At 40.7% G+C, this 22,412-nt stretch overlaps 1 protein-coding gene across 2 annotated transcripts in view; it reads right to left on the bottom strand.

Moving 5' to 3' along the window:
* Nucleotides 1-22,412, bottom strand: part of SENP5 (SUMO specific peptidase 5) — a 74,051-nt gene that overhangs the window by 46,581 nt on the left and 5,058 nt on the right. For both annotated transcript variants that reach the window (XM_045185776.3, XM_024577990.4), the window contains exon 2: nt 4,736-6,276. In XM_045185776.3, coding sequence (XP_045041711.2) covers nt 4,736-6,245 — 1,510 coding nt within the window. In that variant the 5' untranslated portion in view covers nt 6,246-6,276. The remainder of the gene's footprint in view (nt 1-4,735; nt 6,277-22,412) is intronic.

Below are 22,412 nucleotides of genomic sequence, written 5' to 3'. Positions count from 1 at the left end.
GCTTCTTTGGGACTCTCTGAGCTTCCTGGACTTCCTGGAAGTCTATTTCCTTTGCCAGACTGGGGAAGTTCTCCTTCATTATTTGTTCAAATAAGTTTTCAATTTTTTGTTCTTCCTCTTCTCCTTCTGGCACCCCTATAATTCGGATGTTGGAACGTTTCAAGATGTCCTGGAGGTTCCTAAGCCTCTCCTCATTTTTCCAAATTCTTGTTTCTTCATCCTTTTCTGGTTGGATGTTTCTTCTTTCTGGTCCACACCATTGATTTGAGTCCCAGTTTCCTTCGCATCACTATTGGTTCCCTGTACATCTTCCTTTGTTTCTCTTAGCATAGCCTTCATTTTTTCATCTAGTTTTCGAACAAATTCAACCAATTCTGTGAGCATCTTAATAACCAATGTTTTGAACTGTGCATCCGATAGGTTGACTATCTCTTCCTCACTTAGTTGTATTTTTTCTGGAGCTTTGAAGTGTTCTGTCATTTGGGCCGATTTTTTTTTGTCTTGGCGCATCTGTTACTTAAAGGGGCGGAGCCTTAGGTGTTGACCGGGGCTGGGTAACGCTGGTGGCTGCGCTGTGACGCTGTACGTGGGGGAGGGGCCAAGAGGGAGCAATGGCGTCCGCTCCACTCTCCACTGGATTTCGGTCACTCCCTCTGCTCCCCACAACCAAATTGGCCCCTCTGGTGCTGGTTCCTGAGTGGGTGGGCTTGTGCACACTCTAGGCCCCTGTGGGTCTCTCCAACGACCTCTCCTGTGAGGCTGGGAGTCTCTCCTGCTGCTGCCCAACCCCTACGGGCGTTTTCAATCAAAGGTTTGAGGCTTTATTTCCCTGTGCTGGAGCCCTGGGTTGCGCAGTCTGCCTCGCTCCACCATTTCGTCCCGGTTTTATCTGTGCACAAGTGTGGGGTCACAGGGTGCTACTCGCTGCTTTGCCTTCCCTGTTCTCCGCCACTCTGAGTCCAGCCCTCTCGGTTTATCTGTGCGCGAATGTGGGGTCGCAGGGTCTGCCAGTGGTCAGACTGCCTGCCCCGTTCATCCCACACTCCGCCAGTCTCGGTCCTGCCACGGCCACGCGAGTCCTCTCCGTCCCGGTGCCCGTCTCCACCCCTCCTACCGGTCTGTATGAATGTTTCTTTTTTATCTACTTGGTGTCGGACTTCCTTGCTGTTCAATTTTCTGTCAGTTCTGGTTGTTGGAGGAGGCGCAGTGTGTCTGCCTATGCCACCATCTTGGTTCCCCTCCAACTTGGTTTTGAAGGGAGTGACTTTCTTTTTACACTCATACTTCACTAGTTTATGCAATATTTAATAAAATTATGAAATACAGTAAGTAAATTGAAATAAGTACAACTGGCTCTTAATATATAAATCCACTGCAATGACCATGATGTGCAGTCATGTTAGAGAAGAGCCAGCATTCCACATACTATGGAACTCAATATTGAATCTCTCTTTCATTGTGTTGGTTATTCTTGAATATTTTAGATAGATTCTGGGTTCATCTCTACTTGCGTAACTTGATGGCGGAGAGAGGGCTATGATAGGCAGTAGATGTTGCTCTGCCTTGAACTATTTTCAATGGCAGTGCAGATGCTAAAACTTCAAAAACTGTTCTTCTGGGAATGGCTTTTTCTCATTCTTGCCAGGTGTTACAAGTAATAGAGCAGGGGGAAGGGGAAATGTCCTCTCTCCCATCAATCTCCTGTTCTTACAATTTCAATGCTGTATGTCAGTTATGTACCTCAATAAAACAGGGGGAAAAGAATTTCAGTTTGATAGCAGATATCGTCCTTGCTGATATGTGACACACTCAGAGAGAGATGCTTTTGTTGAAATTTCCCAAGCACCTGGACTTTTACCACGGGTCTCCCCTTTCCTCTCTACCTCCACTACCTCCAGAAATGGGAGTTGTTCAGCGTTGCATCATTTTCCTACACTAATCCTCCTTCTGCCACTGAGGCTCCCTGCGGACTTTCCCTCTACTTTCTACTGTTTCGAAGTTTCTCAGGTTCTGATTTACCAAAACTCTCCTCCTAGTTTTTGAGTATGGAGATACATATATATCCGTAATATACTTTTTGTGCATTACATTACACATCACTAAATGTTAATTCTATAAAAATTCCTACTTCCTCATGCCATGCTACAGTTTTACTGTATGCCATATTCAATTTATCAATTGTTTTTCAAGTGCTACATCTATACATGTAAGTTAAAGGTATTTGTGGGTAAATTCTAACTATTTGAGGTTTATGTATCATAGTTCTGCTAACCTCATAGTAGGGAAATTTGTCTTTCTTCTAGGACAGTATAAACAACAGAAAAAGGTTTTTAAAAATTTGATAAGACTCTGTACTTTGTATTTTGTTGGGGGTGGGGAGGCTTCTTACACACACTTAATGGTTGGGCAAACAAAATGTTCAGAATTGTTTAAACCAGTAAGAAGTAAACCTCCTAACTCTCCAGAAAAAAGCTTTTATAACAATTTGATATATCTGTCCAGGTATGTCCTAAACAAGTATATGTGGACAAATATATACATATAACTCATCCTACATATATGTATATGTATCATTAACAAAATGACATCATTCTGTTTTACAACTTGCTTTTTTCACTTTATATAGAGTTTTCAATATCAAAATATAGATCAAATTTATTCCTTCACAGCTTCATAGTATACTATTACTTGGATGTGCCATAATTTATACTTCCACAGAAACATTTGTTTTGGTTGTCTTAAGTAATGTCCCTGTACAAATATATTTGTACTCTTGTCTCTTGGATAAATTTTAAGAAGGGCAATGAGTCAAAGATTGATATTACCATACTGTCTTCTAGAAATGTTTATGCCAACTTACTTTATGGGGTGGATTTAGACAACTGGACTTTTAAACATTACGTAATAACTTGAAGCCGTAAAATACAGACAGATGAATTTCACAATGTAAGAACTGAAATTTTCTGTTAAGCAAAAATATCATACACAGGCGCTCCCCCCTTGAGGGAGTGGCCAAGGCGCTGAGAGATGCTCTCCTTTTGAGAGTGGCCGCGCCATCCCTTTTCCCCGACAGGACATCTGTGGTCCATGTGTATGTGTATTGGAATACTGAAACCTCAACAGCAGATCTTGCGGGCCGAGATCTGTGTCAACTGGCGCCCAGGAACAGGGACCCAGGGCTCCGAGCCACAGTTGTGGTTAATACACCAACATTGTGGGATTTGCGCGCAATAGCCCAGAAAGACCTTTGGAGCTGCATCAAAGAGGGTGAAGCCATATCAGAAAAGGCTTCCCTGGCAGCGACCCACTTCCACCCCATTGGACTCTTCCGATCCAGGATTCTCCAAGCTGCGCATCACCCACCCTGAAGTGCAATTCCAGCCAGTACTCCTGGAGTGATATTCAACATCACCTAGAGGGACTTTTTCTACCAATTTAAAAGGACAAATGGATAAATTGCAGCTAGAATTGCACCAGCAGCTGCAGGACATTCAATGCTTGATTAAGCAAGAGATTTTCAAACCTTCCGTGACAATCTCAGTTGGCTAAACCCAAAAAACTTGTCTGATGAACTTAATCCAGAATGTGGGTCTTTGGAACCTCCGATTGCTTACTAATTATGATAATGCTCTGTATACTTTGCTGCATTTGCAAGTTATTTTCCCAGGGTTGTGTGAGAGACCAGCAAGTAGCAAGCTTTGTGGGATCTATAGCAGTCCTAAATAAAAACAAGGGGGGAGATGTGGGGAACCATTCCAAGCATGGGAACTGTGGCTCAGCCCCCACTCGGAAAACCTCTGAGCTTCCTGGACTTCCAGGAAGTCTATTTCCTTTGCCAGGTGGGGAAGTTCTCTTTCATTATTTGTTCAAATAAGTTTTCAATTTCTTGCTCTTCCTCTTCTCTTTCTGGCACCCCTATGATTTGGATGTTGGCACGTTTAAAGTTGTCCCAGAGGTCCCTAAGCTTCTCCTCATTTTTAAAAAATTCTTGTTTCTTAAAAAAAAAAAAATATATATCATACACAAAGTTGGGTACTGAGGCTTTTACCTTTTGGGAGAAATAAACTTAAACTCATAACATTTATAATTAAAATTGAATGGAAATCTTTAAAACAAAAATAATGCTAAGATCTATGAAGGTAGGAATCAGTGAATCCTGTTTGATGCTACATTCTTAGCACACTGCCTGGTATAATGAGCATTTTAAATAAATAAAATATAAATAACCCAATAGAAAAATAGGCCAAGGAAAAGTATATACCAACAAAAAATGGCCAACAAATATAGAAAAAATGTTCAAACTTTAAACTTAAATTCTCAAATTAAAACAAAAAAAACCTCTCATGATTTGTAAGACTGGCAAAGTTTAACAAGTGTAAACTGGTTCAACTTTTTGGAAGACAATTTAACAATTCTCTTAAAATGTTAAGTGTGATTATTCCTCCACAATTAATTCTACTGGTAGGAATTTAACTTACAGGAACACTTGCCTACGTATAAAGAAGTAGTTTCAGTGCACTGTTGTTCATAAACAAAAACAACTGGAAGCAACACAAGTGTCTATCAACCAAGAACTGAATAAACTATGGGACATCTATATAATACAGTAATATAAAAGATCTCAGGAAAAATGTCTAATTGCTTAAAAGGAAACCTGTGTATGGAAGAGAAAAAACACCCTCCAGGAAAGAAGTGTGGGCTGAAGACTGCGGGAGAATAAAGGAAGAGCTCATACCAGAAAGACAGATTGACAGCTGTTCGTCATCCACTGGAGATGTTTTCTGAGTGGCCTTCCCACTTCCCACTTGACTTTCTAGTTTCAGTCCGCTGCATGTCAAGGGAGCCTCCAGTGGACTTTTACAATAAGGGTGGTCCAGCAACTTAGAACTAAGAATGTTCTGCTTGAGAGATCCATCCTCATCCATTTGGCATGAGCTCTCTTTCTGAACAGTCTCTTCTGACACAGGCCCATCTATACTACTTACGGACTGATCTGCCACAGACAATGACAATTTTACCCTGTCATCTTTGACAGTACTTGTCCGATTTTCCTGATCCAGAGTCACAGCTTCTCTTTCAGTTTCTGAGATAAACACATTACTAGAATGATGGTCTGGTAAGGAGATGTCATGAATCAGCTCTGGAAACTCCCACTTAGGAGAGGAACAGGGTGACTGGTCCCAGGTATACATGGCACTGCCATTCTGTTGGTCGGGAAATGATTCATCTAAACTAAGCTCCTTGCCCAAAAAAGGGCTTCCTTTACTGCAGCCATCAGGCATATGAGAGTTCTTTCCCTTCAGCACAGCACTGCTGTCCATATCTGGGAAGCACGGTTGATGCTGACAAGAAAGGTCTTTAAGTTCTGGGGAAGGGAACGGGCTGCAACTGCCACCCTCACCGTTCTCCCTAAGGGTCTCTTGATGGTCCCCAGGGACCTGCACCCAGCCTTGCTGGGCTTTTTTTAGCTTGCAAATTTTGCTTTTTGTTCTGAAGTGCTGGGATCTGAGAATCCTGTACCGAAATCTAATCATGGGTAATTTCTCATACATCATAAAAGGAGATACTTTTATTCTTCTTTGTTGGTTAAGTTGGAACTTTTTTGGAGTCAGGGATACCCCATTCCTGTGGTGCTCCAGCCCTTGGTGGCAGCCATAACAAAAGCGCTTTCTCTTATGCTTGCTCAAAGTGACCACAACGGTGCCACTCTCAACTGAACTTTGACTCTCCCCATTGAACGTCATGGGAAAGTCAGAAGCTTGCAGCTCTGTCCTAGGTCTGTGACCAATGGCCTGACCTAAAACACTATTTGCTGACAAGTCAGCAACTGCCTTCAAGAGACTTTTCTCTCCACGGTATTCATGGTCAGAGTTCTCTGTTGATGACAGCAGCTTCTCTGCTTGGAGTTTCAGGAGGGTCCTTGAGGAGGAAACGAAGTGTTTAGTGCCTTTTCTTTTCACCTTAGATGAAAAAGTATTAACATTCTCAGTAGCCGCATTCAATTTTGCCTTAGCAAAAAAGGGTTCATCCTGGATCCACGTTTTCTGGATTTGAAGGGCCTTCTTTCTGCACTGGAAATGCCTCAACTGCCTGCTCCAAGTAATTAGCCTTCCCAACTTCGCTTTCAGAACGCACAAGTGCTGGTGAAAGTAAAACTTCTTAAAGCCTCCAAACCCAGTGTTCCACTTCTCAGAAAAGGCTAAGTGGATTCCTTTCCTCCATAGAATTTTCCTCTGTTTTTTCATTTTTCTGATGCATAATGAGATCTGGATGTAGCTATAAAGAAGAGAAAGAAAAGTTACATTTCTATCCTAAAAATGAGGTCATAAAGACATATTCACAGAAATATAAGTTGGGAAATTGAAAAAAAAAGCACAGGAAGTTCAACTTAGACTATCGGAAATAATGAAATCCTGGTATTCAAGGTATTCCCCACAATGAAAGTTGAGGAGGGAAGATGTGAGTACTCCAGCATGACCTTGTTTGCTGTATCTGCTTATGATAAGTTTCAAGAATCATTTCCCAATATACAGTTTCTGATGGAATAGACAAGGGCAGGGAGTAAGAACAGAATTTCTAAGTGTTGGCCCTGTTTCTCATCTGTTAAGTGACTTTATGGAAGTCACCCAAATTCTGTGTTCTGATTTATAAAATGAAGCATGGGAGGGGTGAGAGGACCAGATACCAATTAAGACTAATTCCAGCCCTGGCTGGTGTGGCTCAGAGCACCAGCCCAAAAACCGAAAGATCGCTGGTTTGATTCCCCATCAGGGTGCATGCCTGGGTTGAGGGCCAGGTCCCCAGTTGGGGGCATGTGAGAGGCAACCAATCTATGTTTCTCTCCTTCTTCCTCCCAAAATAAATAAATAAAATAAAAAATAATTTTAACAATAGGAAGACTGATTCCATATCAAACAACTTGTTCCATGTAGCATGTGGTTCAATGGGTTGGGCATTGTCCCACAAAGCAAAAGGTCACTGGTTCAATTCCTGGTCAGGGCACACACCTGGGTTGTGGATTTGGTCTCCAGGTGGGGCACATGTGAGAGGCGACTGATCGTTTCTCTTTCAAATAGTTTCTCTCTCTCTCTTTCTCCCTTCCTTCCCCTCTCTCTAAAAAATAAACTAATACATATTTTTTAAAAGGGCAGGTACTGCCCTGGCTGGTGTGGCTCAGTGGATTGAGTGTCGGACTGGGAAGCAATGGGTCTCCAGTTCTGTTCCCAGTCAGGGCACATGCACGGGCTGCAGGCCAGGTCCCCAGTAGGGGACGTGTGAGAGACAACCACACATTGATATTTCTCTCCCTCTCTTTCTCCTTCCCTTACCCTCTCTCTAAAAAAGATAAATAAATAGATAAATAGATAAATAAAATCTTTAATTAAAAAAAAAAGGTAGGTACTTTCGCTCTCTGTCCACAGATACTCAATAAATGCATGCCATATCAGTATCTCAAGAATCATACCAGCCTCCTCTTTGTCAACCAATTATTGACTATGTGAGGACAGGACTCTATCAGGTGCTCTCCCCCCAGTTACATTCTCAAGTAAATATAATTTTTAAAAAGCCAATGCAGCGTGCATGTATGTGTGTGTGTATGAACTTTAGGAACACACCTATGGGAAATGGTAGACAAAAATGACAGTCAAAACCAAATATGATTCCCCTATGATTTAATAAGATCTCATATTATGAAGGCTCTCTAGCTAGAAAGAAAGGCACCAGCCACTGCAGGTGGAGTAGAAGAAATACTAGACTATGATTCAGAGAACCAGTATTCTAATTTTGGCTTGCTAATAACTTACTAAGAAGTTGTATTACATTCTGTGCATTAGTTTTCTCTGGAAAAAAAAATGGGTGGGGATTGACACATTTTTACCTCAGTTCCCTCTCTAAACCCTGTTAAGATGACAAAATGGAGTTTTTAAAAAGGTAAAAACCCTCCATGACAAAGAAAATAAAAGTTTGAAAGAAGAAAAGTAGATGAATGAGATTTAACTGTTAATAAGCCAAAAGAGCAGAAACTAAGCCAGCAAGCAGTAGGGGGAGCCAAAAAGCAAGCTATAGGACCTCAGAAAGGCTTAAGAATAGAAGGTCGGAGTATTGAGAGGAGTGGAAAAAGGAAGGACTAATTCAAAGTCTGAATTAAAAACAGACCCTAAGATCCCTTCCCCTACCCTAACAGGTAACCAAAGTTTCACTTCTGGGGAGGATGACCCAGGACATTTAAGCATACAATGCCTATCTAAGGGCAGAGGTACAACAGCAGAATATTAAATAAATTTACATAGTGAATTCCTTCCCTAACCTCTTTTACTACCGGTTCCCAGAAAGATTTACACCTCCAAGGGTATAATCCTTCTTCCCAGGGCAGAAAAGATCATTCAAAGGGAAAATATCAACCAATATTGATATTTTGGGATGCCTCAGCTAAATAGGCCTGAACGATCACTCTAGCAGGGGTGTCCAGCCCACAGCCTGCAGGTTGCACGTAGCCCAGTATGGCTATGAATGCAGCCCAACACAAAATCGTAAATTTACTTAAAACCTTTTTTTTGCTCATCAGTTTTCATTAGTGTTTGTTAGTGCATTTACTGTGTGGCCCAAGACAACTCTTCTTCCAGTGTGGCCCAGAGATGCCGTAAACTTGGACACCCCTGCACAGTGTAGTCCAAAGTTTAAGAAGCAGTGATTGCTAGGGGAAGAGAGGTATAAGGGGACTAAATTGTAATGGAAAAAATACAATAAAGATTAAGTTAAAAAAAAAAAAAAGCAGCAGCCCTGGCTGCTGTAGCTAAGTGAATTGAGAGCAGGCCTGTGAACCAAAGGGATGCAGGTTCAATTACCAGTCAGGGCACATGCCCGGTTTGCGGGCCACGTCCCAGGTGGGAGGTAAGCGAGAGGCAACCACAATGGATGTTTCTCCCCCTCTCTTTCTCCCTCACTTACCCTCTCTCTAAAAATAAATTTTAAAAAATCTTTAAAAGAAGCTATGAGACCCCAAATTCCTCCTCCTCAACTCCACACAGCAGGTAACTGCCCCACCCCTACTCAAGATTAGTTTATCCTTCAGAAAGGGTAAAATAGAAGCTATGAAGATGGGAATCCAGGCATAATTTGAAGACAGAAATATGTTGAATACAAGACCCCCACACACACGTTCCCACTTGTCTCCCAGGCCCTGGGTAATCTGTCTTATCCACTCAAGCAGAAGATTGGAAGACTCTTCTCTAGAGAATCTGTTTAGTCCACAAGAAAATCCATTTATACAGATACCCCCCGACAAAAGGCGCAGCATGGCCCACAGTTCATCCCAAAGTTGGTAAGTCCCCTCACATGCTCAGAATTTCCAAGCAACGTCTTAGTAGTCTCTCTTTAAAATGACAGAATAACCAAGAATCACCAGACTTCTAGTGAATCAAAAGTAGACCAAAGAGATAAAAGCAAAAACTTATATGGAGAAATCAACTCTAAAAAACTAAGGAGAGGAAGGGAGGTGAGTTATTGTTTAGTGGGTACAGAGTTCAGGTCAGAAGATGAAAAAGGTTCTGAAGATAAATAGTGGTGACAGCTGCACAACAGCATGAATGCAGTTAATGCCACTGCGCTGTACACCTAAAAATGATTAAAATGGTAAGTTTTGTTACATATATTTTACTACAGTAAAAAAGTGACAGGAGGGAAGAAAAAAAACCTGAGTCCTAAAAGAAGTAAAAGAAAATCCACTAGGAAAAAAAGAATAGGATGTTATTTATTGTTTTTTATAGGCAGAGAAACTTGTCATTTTTATTGGGGCAGAATTTTTTTATTTTTTATTTATTTATTTTTTTAGTATTTTATTGACTTATTTTTAGAGAGAGGGGAAGGGAAGGAGAGGAGAGAAACATCACTGATCGAGAGATACATGAATCGGTTGCCTCTCACACACCCTGAACTGGGGACCTGGTCTGCAAACCAGGCATGTGCCCTGACTGGGAATTGAACCTGTGACCTTTTGGTTTGCAGGCTGGCACTCAATCCACTGAGCCACACCAGCCATGGTTGTTTTGTTTTGTTTTAAGTGATAATCATAAACAATAAAGGGGCCTTGGAAATTAAAAATAGCAAAAATGAAAAACTCAATAGAAAATAAAGAGCTAATATCCCTAATATAATGAACTCTTAGATTGAGGAATGAAAAACAAAAAGCCTAATGGGAAAATGGAAGAAAAGACATGAGAAGACAATTCACAAATAAAGATTTTTAAATAATCCTTATTCATAAGAAACGATGTTTGAGCCCTAAACGATGTGGCTCAGTTCGCTGGGCATTATTCCACTAAGTTAAAGGTCACTGGTTTGATTCCTGATCAGTGCACATGCCTAGGTTGTGGGTTTGGTACGTAGTTGGGGTGCATGTGGGAGGCAACCAATCAATGTCTCTCTCCCACATCAATGTTTCTTTTCCTCTCTTTCTCTCTCCTTTCACTCTAATAAATAAATAAATAAATAATTTAAAAGAAAAGATGTTTGAGAATTCCAAGATGGCTGCAGAGTAGGTGGAAGCAACTCCTACCTGCTCTTGGCCCCAAATCTGATTTACAGCTAAATTACAGAGCAAATGACCTGAATAACCAACAGAACACTAGCTGAACTGCGATGTAATAACCGAGGTCTTACAGAAGAAGCCACATAGAAACTGGTAAGAAGGGTGGAGACACAGAAAGATAGCTCTGCACTAAGGTGCAATAGAGGCTGAGATGCCAGAGGGATACTGTGGCTGCAAAATTCCCTCCTCCTGGGAGCACAGGGTCTCAACCTCACGCAGGAATCCCCAAATCAGAGCAACAGAGATGGGAAGGGAGCCTGAATAGTATCTGATAGTGAAGATCAATTGGGATTTGGTCTGCCAGGGAGGCCCAGACCACACCTTCACAGGGAAGAGCACTACTACTGTTACAGCACTAGCCTGGGGAATGCGCAATCCAGATTCCAAGTGCTGACACGGCCACACTGCTGTCATCAGCTCTGGTGGAAGGGTTTGCGGGCTACACCCAGCAGTGACTTTAAGGGGCTTCTTTGCTCTGGGGAGGCTTCTGTCGGAGACCCAGATGGTAACTGAACTGTGTGGCTTTAGAAAGAGGGCTAGTCTCTACCACCTGTCAAATCACTTGCCCACCCTGCCCCACCCCCCACATCCTGCTGTGTGCAGCCACACAGGGACTCTCGGCCCAGTCCTGAGGAATCTGGCTGCAGTGGCGCAGGGGGACCCAAGAGCCGCACAGGGCTGGGATCTTCAGACAGTGTCTCCCAGGAAAGCTTTGGTCTGGGAACCAGCTGGGAGAGTGCTGAGTTGTGTGGCTACATTATAGGGAGGCAAATCCAGTTACCTCTGCCAGTTTAACCCAAGCTACCCCAGGAAGGGAAAGAGTAGCTTTCACTCACTCCACCCCCATGCTACAGGCTTACGGGCACAACCCCTAACAGGACACTTTTGATTAGCCCTGCCAAGCCCCAACACCCTGACACACTGGCTGCAGTTCTACAGTGGATAAGGGAGATGGCCAGAGCTGGAGCATTCAAAGTGTGAGACCCTTGGAGACCTTTGCCTGGAACTAGGATGAACTGCTTAGGTCCCCCATGATGGCTGGGCCAGCATCATCTGCAACAGGAGACACTTTTGATGTATCCCCCTGAGCCCAGGGCTACTGAGATTGCTCCTGTAGAGAGGACAAGTATCTGCAACCAACCTGAACCTGCAGTGAACTCCTCCAGGGGAAACTAGAGTTGGAGATTCAGGCAGAGATTAAGTAATTTGGCTTTGAAGAAAAAGCCACTTTCTCCACATCTGAGTACCTGATTGCGTGATCCCCAAGTAAGAGACACACTAGCCCTGTCCTTCCAACCCTGGTTCCTCCACCCTACCAAGTTCCCAACATGTGGAAAAGACTTTGGATTGCAGCTAAACTGGGCTCATCATACAGTCTTTCTTTGGAAGCTCTGGAAGAAGACCAGGCAACCTCAGGTGGAGGTGGGCCTAAGGGAGCCTCAGTCATTTTATAGTTCTGCCCCCAGCTCTAAGCTGGAGGAAGCTGACTCTTTTACACAGATTGGCCCCTCCAGTAGATGCAGATACAAACAATGAACAGTGTGGTAGCTTCAGACAGGTAGCCCAAGGCCATTTATACACTATATCTGACAGTGACTTGTAATTAAACCTAACCCAAGTGGACCCAGAACCAACACAACAAGTAGACGGCTTCAGACTACACCAGAGCTTGACCCAAGTAGCCACTCAAGCAGTATACCCAAAGGGGAATTCCAGCAAGTATTGGACATTGGCGGAAACAACTCCACCTCAGAGGGCAGCCCCTGCAAAGCCTCATACACAGTGGTCAAAGTTTACCCTTAGTCAACCAGCCTGAAGGGTTAACCCACGAAAGGGCCAACAGCTTTCGAGACTCAGCTACAACAGGGGGTGCACATACCCCACAAGAAACAGAGCTCAGGTAATGTAGAAGACTTGTGCCACAGAACCCAGCAAGACACCTTCACCATAAAACCATCATAACAAGTTTGGAAGTCATAGCAGATCTACCTAATACACAGAAAAAAATGGGGAGACAAAGAAATATGTCCCAAATAAAGGAACAAGAGAAATCCCCAGAAAAAGAATTAGATGAAATGGAAGCAACCAAAATACCAGACGCAGAGTTTAAAACAATGGCTATAAGGATGCTCAAGGGCCTTGAGAGAGGATGAATGATCTCAGTAAGACCTTAAACAAAGAGATAGTAAGCATTAAAAAGGACATACAAACCATAAAAAAGAACCAGTCAGAAATGAAGAATACACTAGAAGGAATCAACAGAAGGTTAGATGAAGCAGAGGACTGAATCAGTGATTTAGAGGACAAGATAACAGTAAGTACCCAAGCAGAGTACCTAAAGGAAAAGAGTTTCAAAAACTGAGAAAAGTGTAAGGGACCTCTAGGATGATATGAAGTACAACAATATCCACATCATAGCTGTACCAGGAGGAAAGAAGGGTAATAAGCAAGGAATAGAGAACCTATTGATGAAATGTCAGAAAACTACCATAACCTGGTGAAGGAAAAAGTCACACAAGGTCAGGAAGCACAGAGAGTCCCAATCAAAGAGACCTACACAGAGACACATCATAATTAAAATAGCAAAGGTTAAAGACAAAGAGAGAACCCTAAAGGCAGCAAGAGAGACAGTTACCTACAAGGGAGTTCCCATAAGGCTGTCCACGGATTTCTCAACAGAAACACATCAGGCCAGAAGGGACTGGCATGAAGTATTCAGAGTGATGAAAATCAAGAGCCTGCAACCAACACTACTCTGTCCAGCAAGGCTACCATTTAAAATTGAAGGTGAAATACAGAGCTTCCCAGACAAAAACAAAACTAAACTAAACTAAAAGAGTTCATCGCCACCAAACCAATATTGCAAAAAATGTTGGACTGCTTTAAGAAGAAAAGATAGAGAGAAGAACATAGATATTTTTAAAAAGACAATAAATACTTATCAATAATCTTAAAGGTAAATGGATTAAATGTTCTAATCAAAAGACACAAGGTAGCTGAATGGATAAGGAAATATGACCCATATACATGCTGTCAACAAAACACCCACCTCAGAACAAAAGATACACAGACTGAAAGTAAAGAGGTGAAAAAAATATTCCATGCAAATAGAAACAAAAAAGAAAGCTGAGGTAACAATACTTATATCTGACAAAATGGACTTAAAAACAAAGGCCATAACAAGAGACAAAGGTCACCACATAATACTGACAGGATCAATCCAACAAGAGAATATAACCTCTATAAACATATATGCAACCCAATATAGGAGCATCTATATACATAAAGAAAATCTCAGTGGACTTTAAGGAAGACATCAACAGCAATACAGTCATACTAGGGAATTTTAATACTCCACTGTCAACAATGGATAGATGCTCCAGACAAAAAATCAACAAGGCCAACAGCAACCTTAAATCACACACTAGGTTGGATGGATTCAATAGATATTTACAGAACATTTCATCCCAAAATAGCAGAATACACATTCTTCTCAAGGGCACATGGATTCTCAAAGATAACCACATGTCAGGACACAGAGTAAGTCTTAAAAAGTTCAGGAAGACTGAAATCTTATCAACCATCTTCTCATATCACAATGGCATGAAACTAGAAACCAATTACAATGTTTTTAAAAACTGGAAAGTGTTCCAACACATGGAGGCTAAGTAGCATGTTATTAAACAATGAATGGGTTAACAATGAGATAAAGGAAGAAATTAAAAATTACTTGGAAACAATGAAAATGAACACATGACAACCCAAAATCTACAAGACACAGAGAAAGCAGTCCTGAGAGGAAGTTCATAGCATTACAGGCCTACCTCAAGAAGCAAGAAAAAAAATCTCAAACAAACAATCTAACCCTACACCTAAAAGACCTAAAAAAAGAACAACAAAGCCCAAAGTAAAAAGGAAGGAAATAAACAACATAGACCCCCCCCCAAAAAAAAACAACCACACCACACACACACACAATACAAAAGATCGATGAAATCAAGAGCTGGTTCTTTTAAAGGATAGACAAACCTTTAACCAGTCTAATCAAAATAAAAAGAAAGCGGGCCAAAATAAATTTAAAAATCAAAAATGAAAGCGGAGAATGGCATCACAAAACAAAAAAAAAGAAAGGATTGTAAGAAAAGATGCAAACCATTTGGACAACCTGAGCAAAACGGATAAATTCCTAGAAACATACACCCTTCCAAAATTGAATCAGGAAGAATTACTAAACCTGAATAGACCAATTACAAATGAAATTGAAGCAGTAATTTTAAAAAACTCCCAGCAAACAAAAGTCCTAAACCAGATGGCTTCACAGGCAAATTTTACCAATAATTCAAAGAATACCTATCCTTCTCAAACTATTTGAAAAAATTCAAGAGAAGGGAAGACTTCCAAGTTCATTTTATAAGGCCAGCATTATCCTAGTTCCAAAACCATATTTTAGTTCCAAAGCACTACAAAGAAAGAAAATTATAGAAAGAATTATAGAATATAGGAAAGAAAATCCCTGATGAACATAGATGCTAAAATCCTCAACAAAATATTAGCAAATGGGATCCACCAATTCATTAAAAAGATCATGCACCATGATCAAGTGGTATTGTTGTGCAGATGCAAGCTTGGTACAATATTTGCAAATCAGTAAATGCATAATCAAAATGAAAGATAAAAATCACATGATCCTATCAATAGATGCAGAAAAAACATTTGATAAAATCCAGCACCCATTTATGATAAAAACTCTCAGGAAAGTGGGAGAGATCATACCTCAACATAATAAAGGCCATATATGAAAAACCCACAACCAGCATCATACTCAATGGGCAAAAACTACTACAAGGAAGAACAAGAAAGGGAAATCTGCTTTTACCACTCTTATTCAACATGGTACTGAAAGTCCCAGCCAAAGCAATCAGACAAGAAATAAAAGGTATCCAATTGGAAAGGAGGAAGTAAAACTGTGATTATTCACAGATGACATGATACTGTACATAAAAAACCCTAAAGAATCCACAGAAAAACAGTAAATATATGAATTCAGCATAGTAGCAGAATACAAAATATTCAGAAATTGGTGGCATTTTTATATGCCCACAATAAACTATTGAAATGAGAAACTAAGAAAACAATCTCATTTAGTATTGCAACAACAAAAAAATAAGGTACCTGGAAAAGAATTTAACCAAGGACGTAAAAGATATGTACTCAGGAAACAACAGGACATTGAAGAAAGAAATTGAGGAAGATACAAATAAGTGGAAGCACATTCATGGATTAGAAGAATTAACATCATTAAAGTGTCCAAACTACCCAAAGCAATCTAAAGATTCAACGCAATTCTTATTAAAATGCCATGGCAAATTTCACAGATCTAGCACAAATGTTCCAATATTTATATAGAACCAAAAAAGACCCCAAGTAGCCTCAGCAATCTGGAGAAAGAACAAAATTGGAGGCATCATACTATGTGATTAACAAACTATACTACAAGACTATTGTAATCAAAACAGCCTGGTACTGGCATAAAAGAACAGGCATATAGATCAACAGAAACAGAGAACCCACGCCTTTGTGGCCAATTAATATTTGATAAAGGAGGCAAGAGTATACAATGGAGTAAAGACAGTCTTTTCAATAAATGGTACTGGAAAAACTGGACAAACACGAGCAAAATAATGAAACTAGACAACCAACTTACACCATACAAAAGAATAAACTCAGAGTGGATAAAATACTTAAATATAAGTCACAAAACTATAAAAATTCTAGAAGAAAACATAGGCAGTAAAATCTCAGACACTTATTATAGCAATATTTTGATGATTTATCTTCTAGAGCAAGGGAAACAAAAGAAAAAATAAAACAAATGAGACTACACCAAACAAAAAAGCTTCTGCACAGCAAAAGCAATCACCAACAAAATGAAAAGGGAACCTGCTGTACAGGAGAACGTATTTGCCAACGATATGTCTGATAAGATGTTAATTTCCAAAATACTGAATCGGCCAAGAAGTCCATTTAGTTTTTTTCATGAAATGAGACACATTATTCATTTTCACCAATAACTTTATTGACTTGGATATTTTGAGTAGGTCAACTATCTCCTGTGGTATAACATTGATTGTTCTCAATTAATGTCTCAATTTCATCACCAACAACTTCAACTGGTCTAACCGACCATGGAGCATCGTCCAGCCTGAAACCTGTAGCACGAAACTTCGCAAACCACTTTTGACACGTTCTATTAGCTACAGCACCTTCTCTATACACTGCACAAATCCTTTTTTGCATTTCAGTCATGTTTTTCCCTTCTTGAAATAATAAAGCATAATATGCTGAAGATGTTGCCTAGCTTCTTCCATCTTAAAATGGCTACACAAAATTTCACCAGTTTTGATAAGTTCTTTTTTAAATGCACACTGCTATGACAATACTACCTATCTAGCTATCATAATACAATCTAACAAAATTGTCTTTAATGAAATTAAAGACAACTAAGCACTACTAGAGTCATCTTATAGAAAAAATCAGACGAGCTTTTTGGCCAACCCAGTAATAACTATGTACGGTGACAGGTAGGTAGATGTGAAATATTGGGGGGAACCACTCTGTAAAGTATGTGATTGTCCAGCCACTATGCTGTACACCTGAACTACAAAATAATACTGAACACAAACTGTAATTTAAAAAAAATAAAATTTAAAAAAGGCAGTACATAAATGCCATGCTCAACTACTTCCATGACCACATCAAAATTACAATTACAGAACAATCATCACTGAGAATTTCCTGAAGTCTAAATGAACAGCACTCCTACTAAGAATATACAGAAGCAGCCACATGGGGACTTGTAGGAGGGGCAGAGACCCAGAACAGGCAGGTCCCACACACACATGGAAGAGTTAAAAATCAGGAGGGATGCCCTGGCTGGCGTGGCTCAGTAGGTTGAGCGCCAGCCTGTGAACTAAAAGGTCCCAGGTTCAATTCCCAGGCAGGGCACACGTCTAGATTGTGGGCCAGGTCCCCAGATGGGGACGTGCAAGAAGCTCGCACATCAATGTTTCTCTCCCTCTCTTCCTCCCTTCCCACCACCTCTAAAAAAAATAATAGTCTTTTTAAAAAATCACAAGGGATTAAAAACCAAATCAAAAAAATTAAAAAATCAGGAGTGCCCTGGCCCAGTAGCTTGGTTGGTTGGAGTGTCATCCTGATATGCTGGGGTTGTGGGTTCAATCCCTGGTCAGGGGACATATGGAAGTTAACCAATGAGTTCATGAATAAGTGGAACAAATCGGTATTTTTTTCGCTCTCCCTTCTTCTCTCTTTAAAATCAACCAATCAATAAATAAATCAGGAGGGATATCATCATTGTAGAGGTCCACCCTGAGGAGCAAGGGGTCCCAGCCCCAGGTTCCATGGCCAGAAAGAGAAGTCCCCATAACTTCTGGCAGTGAAAACCAGTGGAGATTGGGGCTGAGTGGCACAGAGGGCTTCTGAAGTCCCAGCTGTTCCCCTTAAAGGGCCTGCACACAGACTTACTCACTGAAGGACTTACTCACTCTGAGCTCCATGTAAAATGGAAATGAAAAAAAGTATAAAGCAATAATTATACCAGACAAAATAAACTTTAAAACAAAAGGTTGTAACAGGAGACAAAGAAGGCCGCAGCAATTCCACTTCTGATATGTATCCAAAGAAACCCAAAACGCTAATTCAAAAAGACATATGCATCCATATGTTCATTGCAGCATTACTTACAAATAGCTAAGATAAGGAAGCAACCTAAGTGTCCTTCGTTAGGTGGACAGATAAAGAACTGGTGGTGCATATATACAATGAAATATTACTCATAAAAAAGAATGAAATCTTGCCACTTGTGACAATATGGATAGATCTAGAATGCTAAGTGAAACAATTCAGAGAAAAACAAATACAATATGATTTCACTTCTATGTGGAATCTAAAAAGCAAAATGAACAAAAAAACAGAAACAAACTCACACATACAAAGAACATTATGATGGTTGCCAGATAGGAGGAATGCTAGGGAAATGAGTGAAAAAGGGAACAGGATTAAGACATACAAATTGGCCCTGCCTAGTGTGGCTCAGTGGACTGAGTGCCAGCTGCAAACCAAAAGGTCACTGGTTTGATTCCTAGTCAGGGCAAATGCCTGGGCTGCAGGCCAGGTCCCCAGTTGGGGGTGTGTGAGAGGCAACCACACATTGCTGCTTCTCTCCCTCTTTCTCCTTCCCTTCCCCTCTAGAAATATATTTTAAAAATCTTTTTTAAAAAGTACAAATTGGTAGTTACAAAACTGCCGCAGGGTTGTTTAGTACAGCACAGGGAATACAGCCAATAACATTATAATAACTATGTTATGGTGTCAGATGGGTACTATATTTATCAGGGTGATCGCTTTGTAAGTTGTATGTCTAATCACTATGGTGTACACCTAAAACTAATATAATATTGTGTGTCAACTATAATTGTAAAATAAAAATTGAAAGAAGTAAAAAAGAACACGCTGAAAACTAATATTCATAGTTGTGGTTTATAACGGTTGAAGAATATGGACTAAAATCAGTCAAGTGAAAAAGCATATAGGACAGAGTATGTAAGTAATAAATGCAGAGTTTCTTCTTTTTTTCTACCCTTGGAGCCAGGACAGCTTTACACTCCCAGCATCAGTGTGTGATAATATGCACAGAGTATTGCCAGCCAGGCAAATTCACAAGACCCTGGATATCCAGAATTTTTATTGGGGTTTATAGGCATAACTGATTGCCCATATGACTAAGCTCAGTCTTCAGCCCACTGGAAATCCACAGATACTAAAGTCAATCACTCTAAATAACACTGGTCTTTCTGACATGGTCAACACCATCCTAAAGAATACTGTTAGACTATCAGTGACCCAAGGCCCTGAAGCAAATACTCTAATCAGGCACAACAGAAGGCAAGGAAAGGAGGCTTTCTTTTTGGACAAGGTTAAATTCTTTACTATACAACCACCTTTCATAAAGAAAAAATAAGAAAATACACATGGATCTGCTCTTTTGTGCCCCCTCCAAAGACAAACTGAAATAAAAATCAAATCATGGGAAGGATAAACCAGAAACTAATGGGAACAGTTACTATATGGCATGAGGTGAAAAAATAAGGACGAGGAAAATGGTGGAAGGAATGAGAGGGCAGTGGCACCTCTCTGAGGATGCCTTTTTGTAGAGTTCTGACTTTTAGAACCACATTAATGCCTCAGATACTGTAAAAATAAATAATTAAAATCACCCAGAATGCAGGAAGAATCTAAAATGAATTACAGGAAATAACAAATAAAACTAAATGTATTACAAATAAATACCATAACCACACTAAAAAGAGCAGACCAGAAAAGAATTAGTCAAAGTAACTTTGGAGACCCTGGATGGGTAGTTGCTTAAGCACTGTCCTGATACCCCAAAGTTGTGGTTTCGATCCCCAGTCAGGGTACACACAAGGATCAGCCAAGGAATGCATAAATAAGAAACAACAAATGAGTGGTTCTTTCTTTCTCTAAAATCAATAAATTTTTTAAAAATCCAAAAAGAGAGAATTGGAGATTTACACATTCATGGTACCTACTGATGATATTTTCACATTCAGCCATCAGATATAAAGTGGATTAAGCATCCAATTTTGGTCTCAAGTCCTTACAAACAGAAGACTGACTCAAGTACCAGTGAAAAGTGCGCTTCTAAATTCCACTTTTCATTGGGTCTCCAATTCTTACAAGATAGCCCCTGCCTTTGTTTCTATGTTAAATCTGTGATATCAGTTTAGACGAAAATTGTGACCCTAGAGCCCTGACTGGTGTAGCTCAGTGGATTGAACACACGCCTGCAAACCAATGGGTCTCCAGTTCGAGCCCCAGTCAGGGCTCGTGCCTGGGTTGCGGCCATGTCCCCAGTAGGGGGCGTGTGAGAGGCAATCACACATTTATGTTTCTCTCTCCTTAACTTTCCTTCCCCTCTCTCTAAAAATAATAAATAAATAAATAAAATCATGATCCTAGGTTTATTATTTATCTTTTCTTCTTAAATGCCTCTACTTCAAAAGTTCACTCTATCAGAATCTGAAATTCAACAATTTTTAAAACTTCAGAATTAAGATACTCAAACTGACAAAAATAAAAATTTTAGAGCTTCAGCAACCTGTTTTTCATCTGAGTCTGAATTCATAGACTACCTATCTGTTAACATGGCTTTTTTAATTTAAGATTTTATTTATTTATTTTTAGAGAGAGGGGAAGGGAGGGAGAAACAGGGAGAGAAATATCGATTAGTTGCCTCTCACACAAGACGTGAGTAGGGATGAACTGCAACCCAGGCATGTGCCAGGACCAGAAATCAAACCTATGACCTTCCACTTTGGAGGAAAACACTCAACCAACTGAGCCACACCGGTCAGGGCAACATGAATTTTTTAAAAGGTGAACTTAGAATGCCCTTTGTCATCTTGTTATAGGAAGTTAACATGCTATAAACTGGGTCATTTTTAGAAAGAAAATAATTCAGCATCTTCCTTTAGAGGATTTGTGATGTAGAGTCCATTTCTGACTTTACTACTAACATAGAATTACATACATAGATTTACTGGGGCAATGAGAATGTTATCAAAGAATAATCTGAGGGTTGAATACATTTCTCTGAAAGAGACATTCAACTCTATGTGTGTGCCTGATGGCCTATTACCTTAATAATTCTTAAAACATTAACATCCCCCCAAAAAAAGTCATGACGTTTTCACTATAATAAGAAAAATACAAAAGGCACTATTATCACCTCATCAGCTAATGCTTTCTAGCCATCTACCAAATTCTTTAAATCAGTGACACAGTACAACTTAACCAAAAAGAAAAAAATCAACCAAAAATTTAAAGACAAGCTTCAAGCAAATACTGAAAATCTTCAGTTAAATCAGATGTTTATAGGCAATATAGAGATCAGTTCTCAAACTGATTAGTGATACAAGTTAAGCGGTTATGAGCTTCTGGTCAAGATGGAGGCATAGGTAGACACACTGTGCCTCCTCACACAACCAAAAGGACAACAATTTAAAAACAAAAAACAACCAGAACTGACAGAAAATTGAACTGTATGGAAGTCCAACAACTACGGAGATGAAGAAACATTCATCCAGACCGCTAAGAGGGGCAGAGACGGGCACCCAGGGGCGGAGAGGACTCACAGCAAGACAGTGGCTGGTGGACCCAGCAAGGTTGCGGATTGTGGAACGGGGCAGGTCAGGATGCAGCTGGCAGACCCCACAAGGTGGTGGCTGGCAGACCCTGTGGCCCCACATTCGTGCATAAACTGGGAGGAATGGCGGGGGAGCAAAACAGACCACAGGACCCAGGGCTCCAGATCGGGGAAATAAAGCCTCAAACCACTGATTGAAAACACCTGTGGGGGTGCAGGCGGCAGCAGCAGAAACTCCCAACCTCACAGGAGAATTCGTTGGGAGAGACCCACAGGGGCCTAGAACGTGCACAAGCCCACCCACTCGGGAATCAGCACCAGAGGGGCCCATTTGATTGTGGGTAGCGGAGGAAGTGACTGAAATCAGGCAGAGAGCAAGCGTCACTTGGCTCCATGTCGACCCCCCCCACATACAGCGCACAGCGACCAGTGTTACCCCACCCTGGTGAACACCTAAGGCTCTCCGCCCCTTTAAATAACACGCGCGCCAAGACAAAAAAAAATGGTCCAAATGAAAGAACAGATCAAAGCTCCAGAAATAATACAACTATGCAATGAAGAGATAGCCAACCTATCAGA

Source organism: Desmodus rotundus, chromosome 2 (assembly GCF_022682495.2).
Source record: "Desmodus rotundus isolate HL8 chromosome 2, HLdesRot8A.1, whole genome shotgun sequence".
In the NCBI taxonomy this organism is placed as follows: domain Eukaryota; kingdom Metazoa; phylum Chordata; class Mammalia; order Chiroptera; family Phyllostomidae; genus Desmodus; species Desmodus rotundus.
The sequence above is the reverse complement of the archived record's forward strand: the minus strand, read 5'-3'. Positions and strand labels throughout refer to the sequence as shown.